The sequence below is a fragment of the Bombus flavifrons genome, chromosome 9, assembly GCF_040668555.2.
Source record: "Bombus flavifrons isolate JBK064 chromosome 9, iyBomFlav1_principal, whole genome shotgun sequence".
NCBI lineage: Eukaryota > Metazoa > Arthropoda > Insecta > Hymenoptera > Apidae > Bombus > Bombus flavifrons.
In genome coordinates, this window is record NC_138450.1 from 267,769 (window position 1) to 281,235 (window position 13,467).

Here is a 13,467-nt window from a genome sequence, read left to right on the forward strand (position 1 = left end):
TTTCTTTTATAGGTTACTTCAGTTTCCAATTGTGTAAAAACTCATATCAACTTATACATACGTATACTTGTATCGTTGTATTTTACGTTTCACGTTACTTGTTACGGACCTAATAATGAATATTTTGTTAATGCTCTATGAAGTACTGATTAAATCATATATTTATATCTATATTTTAAATTAGAAACTACGTGAAAATTTGTTATTGAATCAAATCATAATTAAATCTGTAAATATATATATCTGTAATATATTTATATATATGCATTTAACTTCATTGAAAACTTCAAACAAATTATATTAAGGAAGTTCTATTTTAATTGATTTCGGATACCAGGAGAAAAAATAACGTAACTTCAATTGTTTATTTGGAAAATCCAGCAATATAATGTTCATTAGAATTTATATCATTAATTTCATGTAATCCATTATGGTGCATCATGCTTTTTAATTCGTTTACAAAATTTTGTAAGTTTTCATTTCGTACGTCTACCAGGAATTTTGGTAGTTCCACCAACATGATTCCTTTTTTTTTTAGTAATGGTACAAGATTAGGTAATTGTTTCACCATATTATGAGCTATCCAAATGAAATCAAATCTACCAATATATGCCATTTTATGTTTAGAAGTTGATAAAAATGTAATAGGATGGAAGATTATCTGAAAGTAGATTGTTGAATTTATTAATTTTGTACAGTATTTTATGGTTCGTAAATAAGTAATAATTTTATAATTCTCTATGATACTTTATGATTTTTGACATTTATCCAAGATATATCATTCCACTTATATTTATTTTTCTCTTTTTCCCATGATTCTTGCTCCATTTCTTTATTTGGTGTTTCAGTTACTAAAGTGCCATTTAGGATAGAAGAATCTCTATGCGATGCAATAAGTTCTTGGCATATTGATTCTCCAGTTCTAATTTCATACATATGCTTCATAATTTCTCTCTCAGCTATATCAGTTGCTCTATATCTACTATATTATTGTGTTGTATTACTTTCAATGTGGTAATATCAATAGTATCACAACAAAATACAAATTTAGAACGCAGCTTACATATTATCATCCCTTTTCTCCTGTAAAGCCCAAGTGAAGAAAGGACCATTTGTAATGTCTCCTAAGTAAGTATAATGTACAAACCCAGGACCATATTGTATAATATTGTTTAACAATGTTGGATTACTTCTAACAGGTTCACCTTCTAACCAAGTGAATGCAATTCCATTATTTCTCCAAAATCTAATATTAAGATAGGAAATAAATTATAAAAGTATGCTGATATGATGAAATCTTTCAATAGTTATTAAACATACCTATATTCCTGCAATGTTAGGTTTGAAATACCTCTAGATTTTAAAATCATATGATAATCCCAATCAAAAACGCCTTCCCGATAATCATATCTTGTTTTTAATGATTTTCTAACTCTTTGATCCCAATACTCCATAATAGGAACATTGTCACATGTTGCATGTGCCCAGAATCTTATAGAATATGTACATATAATTAAAAATGAAAACTTATAAAATATGAAGAAAAATCAGTTTTAAAGTTCCTTATTTAAACTCACTTAAAAATTGCTTGCAATTGATCTCTATCTTTATGCTTGAACTGTTCCAAGCTCAACCAAGGACAATCAATTGTATTCGTTGGTATATTTGACAACTGATTGCATGATTTTATCAAATATTTGGCTGTTGCAGGCCTTATTAATGTATTTCCAAATATCTCTAAATAATAGCGAGTTGCCTCTTGCAATCCTTTGGTGTTTGTATTAAAACAAACAAAATTTTTTTACTATTACCAAAATAATTACTCTGTATATTTTGAGACTAAATATACATACCCAAATTTGTTTCTAAACAAGTACTTAATAAGAGAATAGATCTAGCAACTTGTTCCAATGTTGATTCGACCACATTATACATAACAATGCGATCATTGTACAAATAAGATGATGCTAATGTTTTCAAGATATGTCTTGCATCATTAGCACCTACAATTAATATATCGAGATATTCACTTGGATAATTGGTTTCATGTTTATTAATTTCGAATTGTATGTCTAATGCTGGACTATATCCCCACCACATGTTGTTAAAACTATAATCTTTAAATTATTAAAGTATATAATCATTAAAAACAACTGAATACCGATGTTATCGTTGGTAAGTAAAGACTTTAGTATAGATTATTTCCATGGTAACATCCATACATTCATATATGTTTACATATAAGTTTTTACCATATGGCAAAATAGTTTAATGATATATTTCATATTTCATGAAGTATTTATTTATTCGATTCTTTGTAACTATATATTTGAGTTGTTGTATCAAGATATTTGTTAAAAATAAATGTGTACCTATATAGGAATATGCGCACGCCCAAATATACCTATATATAAAACAAAATAAAGGAATAATATGTACGTATTATATAAAAGTTAAAAGTCATAAATATATATAATGAAAAATTATAAGCAGTTAATAATTGTCCTCTCATAGACTTATAAAACCATTTATTTTGTTCCTATATTATATAGATTCTGTGACACAGATAAAAATAACGTCCTCTTAAATCTTGCTCATGCAAGAATTTCTTATGAACATATTTACGTTAACTCGATCTGGACAGTAACTCATTTATCTCGTTTCTTTTGAGCCCGTTTATTGCCACACCGTTGTAAGATATCTGTAATAGGTCCTTTATGTTGAAATATAGCAATAAGCTGCGTGCGTGCTTCGGTCATTCCTTCACTAATTAAGCTACTACGTTGCATATTTCCTTTAATTAATTCATTTACACGTTCAAGACCATCATCTTGTCTATTCCTGACATTTTGCTGTGATTCAAGCATGGTTAACGTTGTTTTCAGTTTTTCATGTACCTATACAAATTTCAGTTTATGATATTACTGTTTGAAAGTTATTATTTACATAAAATATATATTTTATTACCATAAATAAATATTAACATGATCTACTATAAACTTACTTGTTTCTCAAGATCAGCAATATCTTCCATTTGTGCTGTAAGATGATATACTTTCCAACCATTTAATTTCTGTAATACATGTTTCTGTTGGGCTATTTCTGCAACAGTAGGTCGTCTTTCTTCACGAGGTCTAACCTCGCTTGGTCTTCTATAATGATGAAGTCTACTGCCGCATCTATTTTTCCATGAAGGCCCTGTAAAACCAAAAATAATTATTTTCTTTTATCATATATTCATAATGATTTTTGCTGGACATTCCTTCTACAAACCTAATAAACTAGGTGTAGGCCGTGTTCGTATTGCAACTGTTGGTTGTTGTGTAGGAGATTTGATAACATCACATTGCGTGTTTGAAGTTTGTCTCTTTTCTGATAATTTTTCTTTCGATTCTTCTTTAAACTCTTTTTTCATCCTTTCTTCTGTAATAAACTGCATTTCTTCTTCAGTACACCTTGATTCCGTTAATTCTACTCCGGTAAGTTGTTGTTTTCGAGGCTTTTTTCTAGGAGACATTTCTACTGTCGGATTTATGGTAATTCTGGATTGTTCAGGTTCCTCATCAAGTCCAGGTGATGACGTTGCTGAAACTGTAGTAGATCCTGAACTTTGACAACCTCCACCATCTTGATCTCCTCTCGGCGAACACGGTGGGCTGGATGTTGTAACAGGAGGTAAAGATGCCAGTACAGGAACTAAATTCTTAGCCGCACCTAAAAATTCGGAACCATCTCATCAATTTTTCCATCAAGACAACGATCTACAGTGAGATCCGTTATAACGTACCGCACGCGTACCGAGCGAAAATTCAAAGTCGATTTTCTCGAAAACAAAGCCTCAAACGAAAAATTTTTATTCTATATTTTCGACTACCAACCATCCTGTATAACATTATTTAACTTATTTTGTTCATACCTTTGATAGGTGAATTGTCATGATCTCTCTTTCGAAGTATACTTGGTCTTGGAGATGCATTTGTTTTAGTGTGAGGTTCATCGTACCCAGGTTCGACGAGTAACCTTACTGGAGTTTGACGGTATTGAGTATATGTTCCTGCACAATATTATTCAATAAACATTGCTTTGAAAACATTAAAACACATCAACAGACAACGAAAATTACCTGCGGGTTCAAAAGAATAGTAGGTTGCAGTATGCGGCGGATGCAAATATTGCCCTTGAGTCGATTGAGAAGGCGTTGAATTTGAGTTATTATTTGCATTACTGGCGGAAGAAACCCGAAATCCAGATTGTTGATTGGGTTTGATTTGCACAGTTTGTCCAATGCTTTGTGCCTGTACTGTTTTAGCAGGTGCTGATGTAACTCTTGCTGATGCTAAAGGTAAAGGATGCAAAGACATTCCAGTAATTCTAGCAACAGTAGTCGATGTAGGCTGTGATATTCTTGTTGTATTTGATGTACTTGCTGTTGTAGCAATTACACGTGATACTGTGTTAAGGCTTGACAAAGAGGTTACTGTTTGAACAACACGTGGTATTGTTTGTGACTGTGATTGTGGCTGCTGTTGCTGTTGCTGCTGCTGTTGTTGCACCTATTATATAATCAATTCTGATCAATATCCAAAGCACTAATAAAATATATCTTACATCATATGTGGTATGTATAATGTGCAAATACCTTTGCACTTACTTGTTGAGAAGGAATTACAATTCTACTAACAGTTCCAGTTGATGGAGTAGCAACAGTATTAATCGATAATTGCCTTCCAACTGTTGGCTGAACAGACACTGAAGCTGAAGCAGTCACTCTATTTGTAGCTCCAACTACAGGTGCTGATACAGCTATACGATTTACAATACCTGTGGTACTTAGAGGTCTATTTGACTGATTAGGCTATGATATGAATACAAAATGAACATTATTTATTTTACCAATATTATTTTACAACTTCACTTTATTGATTATAATGAGTAATAACTTACTTGAATAGTTTGAGTCGAAGGTCTGCTAGGTTGTGTAGTTTGTGATATATTTGATATTTGAGGAGCAGCTGGTCTGCTTTGCGTAACCGGCAATCTTGTAATACTATTGTTCGCTTGAAGAACTGGTGCTATTAATCTGGACGGAGTACCAGAAACTCCAGTGACCATTGTGGCTTGTACAGATCTTCCTTGGCCTGAAGGTGTAATTAAACGAGGCTGTTGACTGGCATACACTGTTGATGGTGGTCTTGAAATTCGGCTAACTGGGGGTATGGGATGCCTTTGTGGTTGCGCATATACCACTGATGTTGTTTTAGGTTGCCACTGAGAACTTGAAATAGCTGTATTTATTCTAGGAAATGCAAAAGATGGTATGGATTTTTGTATTATTTCATGTTGTATTATTTCATGGTATAATGGTTATCAGTTTAATATTTTACTAAATATTTAAAGTAAACTCTATTTACCTGTTATACTTACTCTGAAATATTTAATGTTTAGTTATATAATTAAAGGATATAAGTTTTTATAACATAAATTTCCGGTTGTCCGAAAAGTTCATTCCGATTTTTAAGGAAAATTCAAACGTGGCAATAAATTTTGATATACATTTATTGAATGATATAGGTGCCATTTTATTCCACAACCTGTCTCCATCTTTCACGCAACTTGGATATTTCAACCTTTCAGAATCTCTCAGGTTTTTCGCTTTTTTATGTCAACCAAAGGATTAAAGTTTTTGCCATTAACACGTTGACGCCGATACCGATATTCAGGGTTTTCTCTGTGAGGCGGCACCGAATGCACGCCGCCTCACGGAACAAACTCGTTTCGATAATGCACGCGATAATGCACGCCGGCGTCAACGTGTTAAGGGAATTTTGTAATGACCTAATAGATAAAAATTTGAGGGTGGAATGTCTGGTGAATATGGTAGGTGGAGTAGCACGTTCCAACTAAGCTTCAACAGCTTTGTCGAGCAATCAAAGACACATGAGGCCGCGAATTGTCATGATAAAACACGACGCCCTTCCAATTCACTACTTCTGGACGTTTTTGTTCAATTGCCGTCTTTAATTCGTCTAATTAGTTTCCCAAATTTATTGTTTGGTTCTTTGGTAGAAGCTCATAATACAGTATTCCTTTCCAGTCCAACTAGACACAGAGCATGATTTTCTTCAGATAAAGACCGGCTTTTGGGATGGCTAAAGATTCATTTCAATTTCCTCAAGATCTTTTCCATTCAACATTATTATAAATAATACATTTTCCATTCCCCATCATCAAAAATGATGTCTCCTTTTTGCGTTTATACAGCGAGTTGCAAATGGAAATGTGATTCATCAGATTTTTCTCTGTTAAATTCTGGATTTTGATGTTTTTAGCATTTCTGCTAATTCATGTGTTATATAGCGTGGGTTATCCTTGATCAGTGATTTGATCTAATCTTCATCAGTGGTGGAGGGCCTACCCAGACATTCTTGATCTTCAAGGTTGAAATCCACTTCTACAATTCTTTCAGCTATAGCACCATCACCATAAACAGTACATATCTTGCTTGCTGCTTGCATGGTATTTTTACCTTTCCAGTAAAAGAAAAGCATCAAATGCCTATAATGCACTTTGTTTCCTTCCATATTTAAGAGCTTATAAAACTAATAAAAATTAATGTATCCTAACCGAACTTTTTTCTAAAGATGTCCGAAATATCACTTTTTAAGATATGTACACATGTTATTTATTTTCAATCATTCTGATATATTCAGACCTGTTCTAATATCACCTGTCAAAAATCGACACGAACTTTCCGAACAATCCTTACATATAAATGCATATATACCCTGATCTTGTGGTAGGTATAGCTTGTCCTGTATTTGCTCTAACAATCGGGGTAGCCACTGTTGATCTTGGGGCAGAAATATTGGCAACTGCAGCTGGCCCTCGTGGTACATGATAAGTTGCTGGCATATTTGTAACCTGTTGTGTCTGTTGTAATAGTTGCTGAGCCTGTGGTTGATTTTGACGTTCCACTGTACTTAACATACCTGGAGAAATTATCCTTACTGTGGAGCCCACTGAGCAGATCTACAAAATCATGATCAATGATATCTATTAAGACTTTAAAACAAAATAATGTATTTAAATGTAAATAAAAAGTTTTTTCTACCGTCGTTGTTATCTTGTTTGTTTCTGAAGTTGAAGTGGTACCGCAGGGAACTACAGGTTTCATTACAGGTAATTTTGAGTTTGTATCCATTGACATTGATTTTCCTATAAGACTAGTAGATGTACCGCCAACTGATCCCACTATAGTCTGTGTTGACTGAATATTTTGTATGTTACTTTGAACAACACTTTGCACATTTTGTATACTTTGCATAGTAGTTAAATTCTGCGCTACGCTTTGTACAGTTGTCTCTGGTAGATGTTTATCACCGCCACTCTCGACTGAACTTAATGTTGTGTTCATATCTATATCTCTAAAAATTATCTTTATATATATATATATATATATATATACGTAAAAACAGAATAAAATCCATTTTACACATAAAAATTAGTCTCTAAATTTTATATTTTATTTATTATCCTTTATTATAGGTTTTTTTCATCTTCTGAACTTTATAGAAATTAAAAATTATTATACATAAAATAGTCAATGCTGCAGGAGAGTGTCAAGTTTTTTAAATACATTTGAAGGTTATCTACTTTTCTAATAATTTAACAGCAATAACAAAGATAATATATATAAAACAATGTTATAATGAGTATGACATTAAAATATAAAATAATGTTGAGTATTGTAAAAAATGAATGTACTTTTTTATCTTTGAAACTGACAGTAAGCAGTATTTTTTGGGAGGGAATATATAATGATAAAAGTAGGCATACCTTTATAAAAACATAACGCAGTAAGGTCATTACCGATTTATTTAAACGTACACATATGACATTCTTAAAATTCTTCCGTTTCATTGATGCTTTTTCAAAAAAAAAACATTTTACACTCCAAACACCAGTTTTCTTATCACTATAGAAGTTTATAGCGCCTAGTGTAAGCACAAACAGCAAGCACAATACAGTGCAGGTAGATTGTTATTAGCCAAATAAATGTTCTATGCATTTACTATATTCTTCACTTGATAGGAACATTTCATTTAATCAAACAATTTTAAATGAAAATAAATATATAATTATAAAAACTTGAATAAATAGTAGAATGTAGTAATTTAAAGGACAATATTTATATCAAAATATAATATATTGTAAATACATTTACTATAAAAACAGTGAGTAATATCTCCATAAAGAAAATCACTATTAAAAATAGTTAGTGATTTTTATTCTGAATGTAAAGTTGGTTAAATTACGGTAACAATAAAATAAATAGCGCTCACTATTTATTGAAGGCATTTCTTTCTAATTTGAATATTTATTTAATTTTCTTTATATTATAACCATAATAAACTAAATTATTCAATAAACTAAATTAACTTTCTCTCTCTTTCTGTTTCTTTCCTCTGCAATTGAATAAAAGAATGCGAGTATATTTTTTCATACAAATTATGTAAGAACTTCTTTCATTTGCAGTTTTAAATTATTATTCACATAACTATGCGAAAATTCAAAACAAATATTAATAGATTAATTCAAAATAATGAAACATGCGTATGATTTTATTTTTCACAACAAATGATCATTATTTCTTAATAGAAGCTATAAAATATTCTCTTATATGGTCTATGTTTTATAAACTAATATTACACATAAAATAATCTATTGAAAAATAAATTGGCAAAAACTTTAATTCATATCTGTTTATGTTAAAACTACTTGTTATCTTTAAGAGCGAATTTGACAAATTTCTATGTTTATACATAATAATATAATTAATATATAAAATGTTTAATGATTTTCCAAATACATATATGTACATATATACTTGAAAAAATGTAGAAAAGTTACTGTGTTACTCGCATCTTAGCTGATGATAACCATGTTAAACCTGCAATATTACGAAACGTTTTTAAAGAAAATAGATCACTAGCAGGTTATATAGTGAAAACCGTGGTGAAAACACACGCGTCTTCCGAAGCGCCACCTTGCTCATTTCCGATGTTCTTTTCGGAAATGGCAGAAACGTTGCGTTTGTGCTGAGAAAACGTGACTAAGAATAAGAAAGAATATTTGATGGTCGATCGAGATCCAAGAGAGAACGAGTGTTATATATTATTATTTCATTGCATATTGATGTACATTAAGGCTGTCGCGCAACGGTATGCAGCTGTCGAAGTAAATCGACCACAGTAACACGGATACAGAATTTTTCGCAGTAGTCCGTGATCACGGGTATCCGGGTGCCGGCACATATCAATATAAGCGAGTACGAACGATTTAGTTATTGAAAAAATGGCGGCGGAAATGCTAAGCAAGAATCGAATGATGGTTTTTAAGTACAAAGGCAAAGATCAAGAAGTGAGTATCCGGTGTGTTCATCATTGTGCGCAGTTACGTTGTGCGTCTGGAAACTTCGGCTGTCGTACTGACCGGATAAATCAAAGATTATTATGGGTGCTGGTTTTTTTTTCAAATTTCTGCAATGTATTTGCATACTTTGTTATCCCATATAATGGATGGATCTGTATATTCAGCTAGCATAAGATGCATCAATATTGTTAATATAACTTTATCAAATACCGCAGTATCGTATTTTGAATAGAATCGTACTATTCCGAAACAAGTAGACAGTATCGTTACATTAACGTCAAATATAGCACTATCAGAGATAGACCTGAACAAATTATTATAAAAAATATATTATGAGAAATATAAAGTCGAGTTATTTTATTTTGACTATTTGTTTAAATCCTTATGAGTAAGTTATTAATAACTTACTATGTAATCTCATTATATCCTTGAGATAAATAATGCTTTTATGTATCTTTTCATTGCAATTAGAAATATTGAGATTCTGTAGAATGTATGTGATATTTTAGTTTATCTCACTTGAAAGAAATTGGTATATTGGACTATTTCCAAATAGTAAAAATGTTTTGAAATTGAACTAAATTTGTCACAAAATTTTTTAACAAAATTGTATTGGTTTAAAACAATTCTATTGAAAGATACATTTTCTATTATTGTTGTATTTGTAGGCAAGTAAAATTTACAAACAAATATACTTTGTTCTTTATAGTACATTTTTTTAATACAAGATTTTGAAGTTATTACTAAAGTATTTTCAGTTATGATACTAAATATATATTAAAACTTTAAAAATTATCGAATAAATATCACTTCCTGAAATTCATGCATTATTATTAAAGAACACAAAATGTTTCTATGTAGTGTATGATTTTTACATGTTTTATTACATTGTACAAAACAGAAACATTTTCATTGTCTAATATTTCAATTTTACTTCAATAGAGATTAGTAAAATCATCATAATACATATTTCTTAATTTTTAAAGCATAAAAAACAATATTACAGTAATTATGCTATTTTTCTATAATGAAAATGTACTTAATCTATATCTTCTTTTTAAAGTACATTTGCATTTTAAAGGTATTGGAATGTGACACATTGCAGTTGATTTAATAACTTTTGAATGGCAATGTATCATATATTTCAGGAAATGAGAAGAAGAAGAAATGAGGCAACAGTGGAGTTACGTAAAAACAAACGTGATGAGACTTTACAGAAACGAAGAAATGTGCCTATTACGGATTTAATAGGTAAAGTTTTTAAAAGAAAGAATATTAAGTGTCGGTGATGTAACAACATCCTTTTCCAGATGAAGAAGATATTGATAAAAATAACATTGATTTATCAAAAATCGATTTAAAGGAACTAGTGTCGAAAGCTGATAATTCAGATCCAGCTGTTAAATTACAAGCTGTACAACAAGCAAGAAAGTTACTATCATCAGATCGTAATCCACCGATTGACCGATTAATTGAAAGTGGCATTTTACCAATTTTAGTTAAATGTCTTCAACAGCACAATAGGTATGATAGTGAATGACTTTGTGTATATACAAAGTGTTAATTATGACCTTGATTATAATCCTAATTTATAATATTACTTAGTATATTATTTTTAGTGAGAGTAAAATTATATTTACTGGTTGTGTAAGATTTTATAGGTCTAGAAATTTCATTATTTGTCTTTTGCTTTTAAGATAGGAATAGAATGAAATACGTACATAATAGTTTTTCTTAAAAGCTCGTTTATAATATTACGTTTTGAATGGCAATAAATGCTTGGTTTCATTGTTTGCATCTTTATTATTATTAAATATTAATATAATTTTCTTTCCAGTCCGTCACTGCAATTTGAAGCAGCATGGGCTTTAACAAACATTGCAAGTGGAACTTCACCTCAGACGCAAGCAGTTGTAGCTGCTGGTGCAGTTCCACACTTCTTGCATTTGTTACTTTCAAGTCAACAGAATGTCTGTGAACAAGCTGTATGGGCTTTAGGTAGGTAAATTAAAGTAAACAATACTGTCATGTGGTATTGATGATCTTTTTTATTGTAGGAAATATTATTGGAGATGGTCCTCTATCTAGGGATTATGTTATCAACCTTGGTGTTGTACAGCCATTGTTAACGTTTATTAAGCCAGATATACCAATTACTTTTTTACGTAATGTAACTTGGGTAATCGTAAATTTATGTAGGAATAAAGATCCACCGCCACCTGTTAAAACTATTGAGGAAATTTTACCTGCTCTTAACGTACTTATTCATCACACAGATATCAACGTAAGTTAGACATTTAATACACTAGTAATTACATGTAGTTATTATAAACAATTTATTATATTCAAAATAAATTGTAGATTCTTGTCGACACAATTTGGGCAGTGAGCTATTTGACTGATGGTGGTAATGAACAAATTCAAATGGTTATAGATAGTGGTGTAGTGCCTCGTCTTATACCACTTCTCTCGCACAAAGAAGTTAAAGTGCAAACGGCTGCTTTGAGAGCAGTTGGCAATATTGTAACGGGTACAGACGAACAAACGCAAATTGTATTAAATTGTGATGCACTTTCATATTTTCCCAATTTATTAACTCATCAGAGGGAGAAAATTTGTAAAGAAGCAGTTTGGTTCCTTTCAAATGTAACTGCTGGCAATCAATCTCAGGTTCAAGCAGTTATAGATGCTGGATTACTGCCTCTCATTATTCACAATTTAATGAATGTAAGAAGATATTTTTGTTAAAATTATCGAAATTTGTTAACTTTTATCGATGTTACCATTATATATTTACCTTTTTTTATCAGGGTGAATTCCAAACACAAAAGGAAGCAGCGTGGGCAATCAGCAATTTAACAATAAGTGGCAATGAAGAACAGGTCGCGCGGATGATACAAGAAGGCGTTATCGCACCTTTCTGTAATCTCCTTGACTGTAAAGATACTCAAGTTGTACAAGTTGTTTTAGACGGTATACATAATATGCTCAAACTTGCTGGACCACAAGTTGAACAGTTGGCCAATATGATTGAAGAATGTTCAGGTTAGCCTTTGTAGCATTTAATGCCATGTACAACATTATTTTAAAGTATATTAATTTATATTATGAGATTTGTGTTTTTGTAGGTTTGGATAAGATTGAATCATTGCAAAATCACGATAACATAGATATTTATAAATTAGCGTACGAAATTATTGAGCAATACTTTTCAGAAGAAGTATGTACTTATTCTATTTTCATAATTAATAATTAGATTTTATTGTGATGTTTTTAACACAGAAAAAATAATTTATGATTCTTTTAGACAAATGATACGAATCTGGAGCCACAAGTTGTGGAATCAACATTTGAATTCGATCAGACGACGAGCATTTCGAACGAAGGTTTTAAGTTCTGAGAGGGCCTCTATTATTTCTTATCTGATCGTGCCGTCCCCCGACAAACTCTGTTATGGAGTCATTCTACTTACCCTTTTATATTCTTATGTGGCAATTTCAATATGCCGTTATCAAATCAAGGATCATGTTTGGTTTTGCAAATTTAAAACTGTAATTATGACTGGCCAATGTTTTGCCCTCTTCCTCCCCCCCCCCCCCCCGAAAAAGAGAAATTAGAACAAAACAAGGTTAAAGCCGTGGAGCAAAAGAGTTTCTTATTGAGATAAGAATCTGGGTTCTTTTCTTTTTGATTCTTTTAACGAACTATATGTTAGCTTTTTCCCCTTTCTGATTGCGCATACCAAAATCATTGGTGGAGCGGTATTTAACCGAATGCAGCTAATGACATGCATCATATTGACTAAATTATTCTAGTAAATTAATTAACTTGCTCTCTAAATTGAAGAGCAACGAGGAAAAGATCCTTTTTATTGTTTGATCATGCTGCTCTCCACTCTAACTTGAGATGAGTCTTGGTTAGTGATGTTACATTTATAAAATAATTCGTGTATATTTTAGGCATGTTAAATTTATAATAATATTGATTACTAAATAAATAAGTCAATTGACTACTCTTTATTAGCTTAATTCACGT

The 13,467-nt window shown here is 31.2% G+C and overlaps 3 protein-coding genes across 8 annotated transcripts; 1 reads left to right on the forward strand and 2 right to left on the reverse strand.

The window, feature by feature from the left end:
- Positions 1-364: 364 nt before the first annotated feature.
- Dnaaf3 (Dynein axonemal assembly factor 3) lies at positions 365-2,274 on the reverse strand. 3 transcript variants are annotated; one of them, XM_069120919.1, is made up of 7 exons: positions 2,162-2,274; positions 1,854-2,003; positions 1,578-1,767; positions 1,321-1,491; positions 1,064-1,246; positions 748-982; positions 365-661 (listed from the first exon to the last, which is right to left on the reverse strand). In XM_069120919.1, exons 2-7 carry the CDS (start codon positions 1,933-1,935, stop codon positions 365-367), a joined length of 1,158 nt encoding a protein of 385 aa, XP_068977020.1. In that variant the 5' UTR covers positions 1,936-2,003; positions 2,162-2,274. The 3 variants fall into 3 exon arrangements, with proteins under 3 accessions (XP_068977020.1, XP_068977018.1, XP_068977017.1); XM_069120917.1 differs by lacking the exon at positions 2,162-2,274 and having other exon boundaries at positions 748-979; positions 1,854-2,100; XM_069120916.1 differs by lacking the exon at positions 2,162-2,274 and having other exon boundaries at positions 1,854-2,100.
- Positions 2,275-2,497: 223 nt separating this feature from the next.
- On the reverse strand, positions 2,498-8,187 carry LOC138183661 (histone deacetylase complex subunit SAP130-A). 3 transcript variants are annotated; one of them, XM_069120913.1, is made up of 10 exons: positions 7,837-8,187; positions 7,112-7,416; positions 6,785-7,029; positions 4,945-5,296; positions 4,640-4,855; positions 4,124-4,553; positions 3,917-4,054; positions 3,274-3,714; positions 3,005-3,198; positions 2,498-2,897 (listed from the first exon to the last, which is right to left on the reverse strand). In XM_069120913.1, exons 2-10 carry the CDS (start codon positions 7,412-7,414, stop codon positions 2,649-2,651), a joined length of 2,568 nt encoding a protein of 855 aa, XP_068977014.1. In that variant the 5' UTR covers positions 7,415-7,416; positions 7,837-8,187; the 3' UTR covers positions 2,498-2,648. The 3 variants fall into 3 exon arrangements, with proteins under 3 accessions (XP_068977014.1, XP_068977013.1, XP_068977015.1); XM_069120912.1 differs by having other exon boundaries at positions 7,112-7,424; positions 7,837-8,186; XM_069120914.1 differs by having other exon boundaries at positions 4,652-4,855; positions 7,112-7,424; positions 7,837-8,185.
- An 852-nt stretch (positions 8,188-9,039) lies between these two features.
- On the forward strand, positions 9,040-13,460 carry Kap-alpha3 (karyopherin alpha3). 2 transcript variants are annotated; one of them, XM_069119511.1, is made up of 9 exons: positions 9,040-9,516; positions 10,581-10,683; positions 10,743-10,956; positions 11,270-11,430; positions 11,490-11,716; positions 11,794-12,159; positions 12,243-12,477; positions 12,561-12,652; positions 12,740-13,460. In XM_069119511.1, the coding sequence occupies exons 1-9, from the start codon at positions 9,355-9,357 to the stop codon at positions 12,830-12,832; spliced, it is 1,653 nt and encodes a 550-aa protein (XP_068975612.1). In that variant the 5' UTR covers positions 9,040-9,354; the 3' UTR covers positions 12,833-13,460. The 2 variants fall into 2 exon arrangements, with proteins under 2 accessions (XP_068975612.1, XP_068975613.1); XM_069119512.1 differs by having other exon boundaries at positions 9,042-9,420.
- The last annotated feature ends 7 nt before the right edge of the window (positions 13,461-13,467 follow it).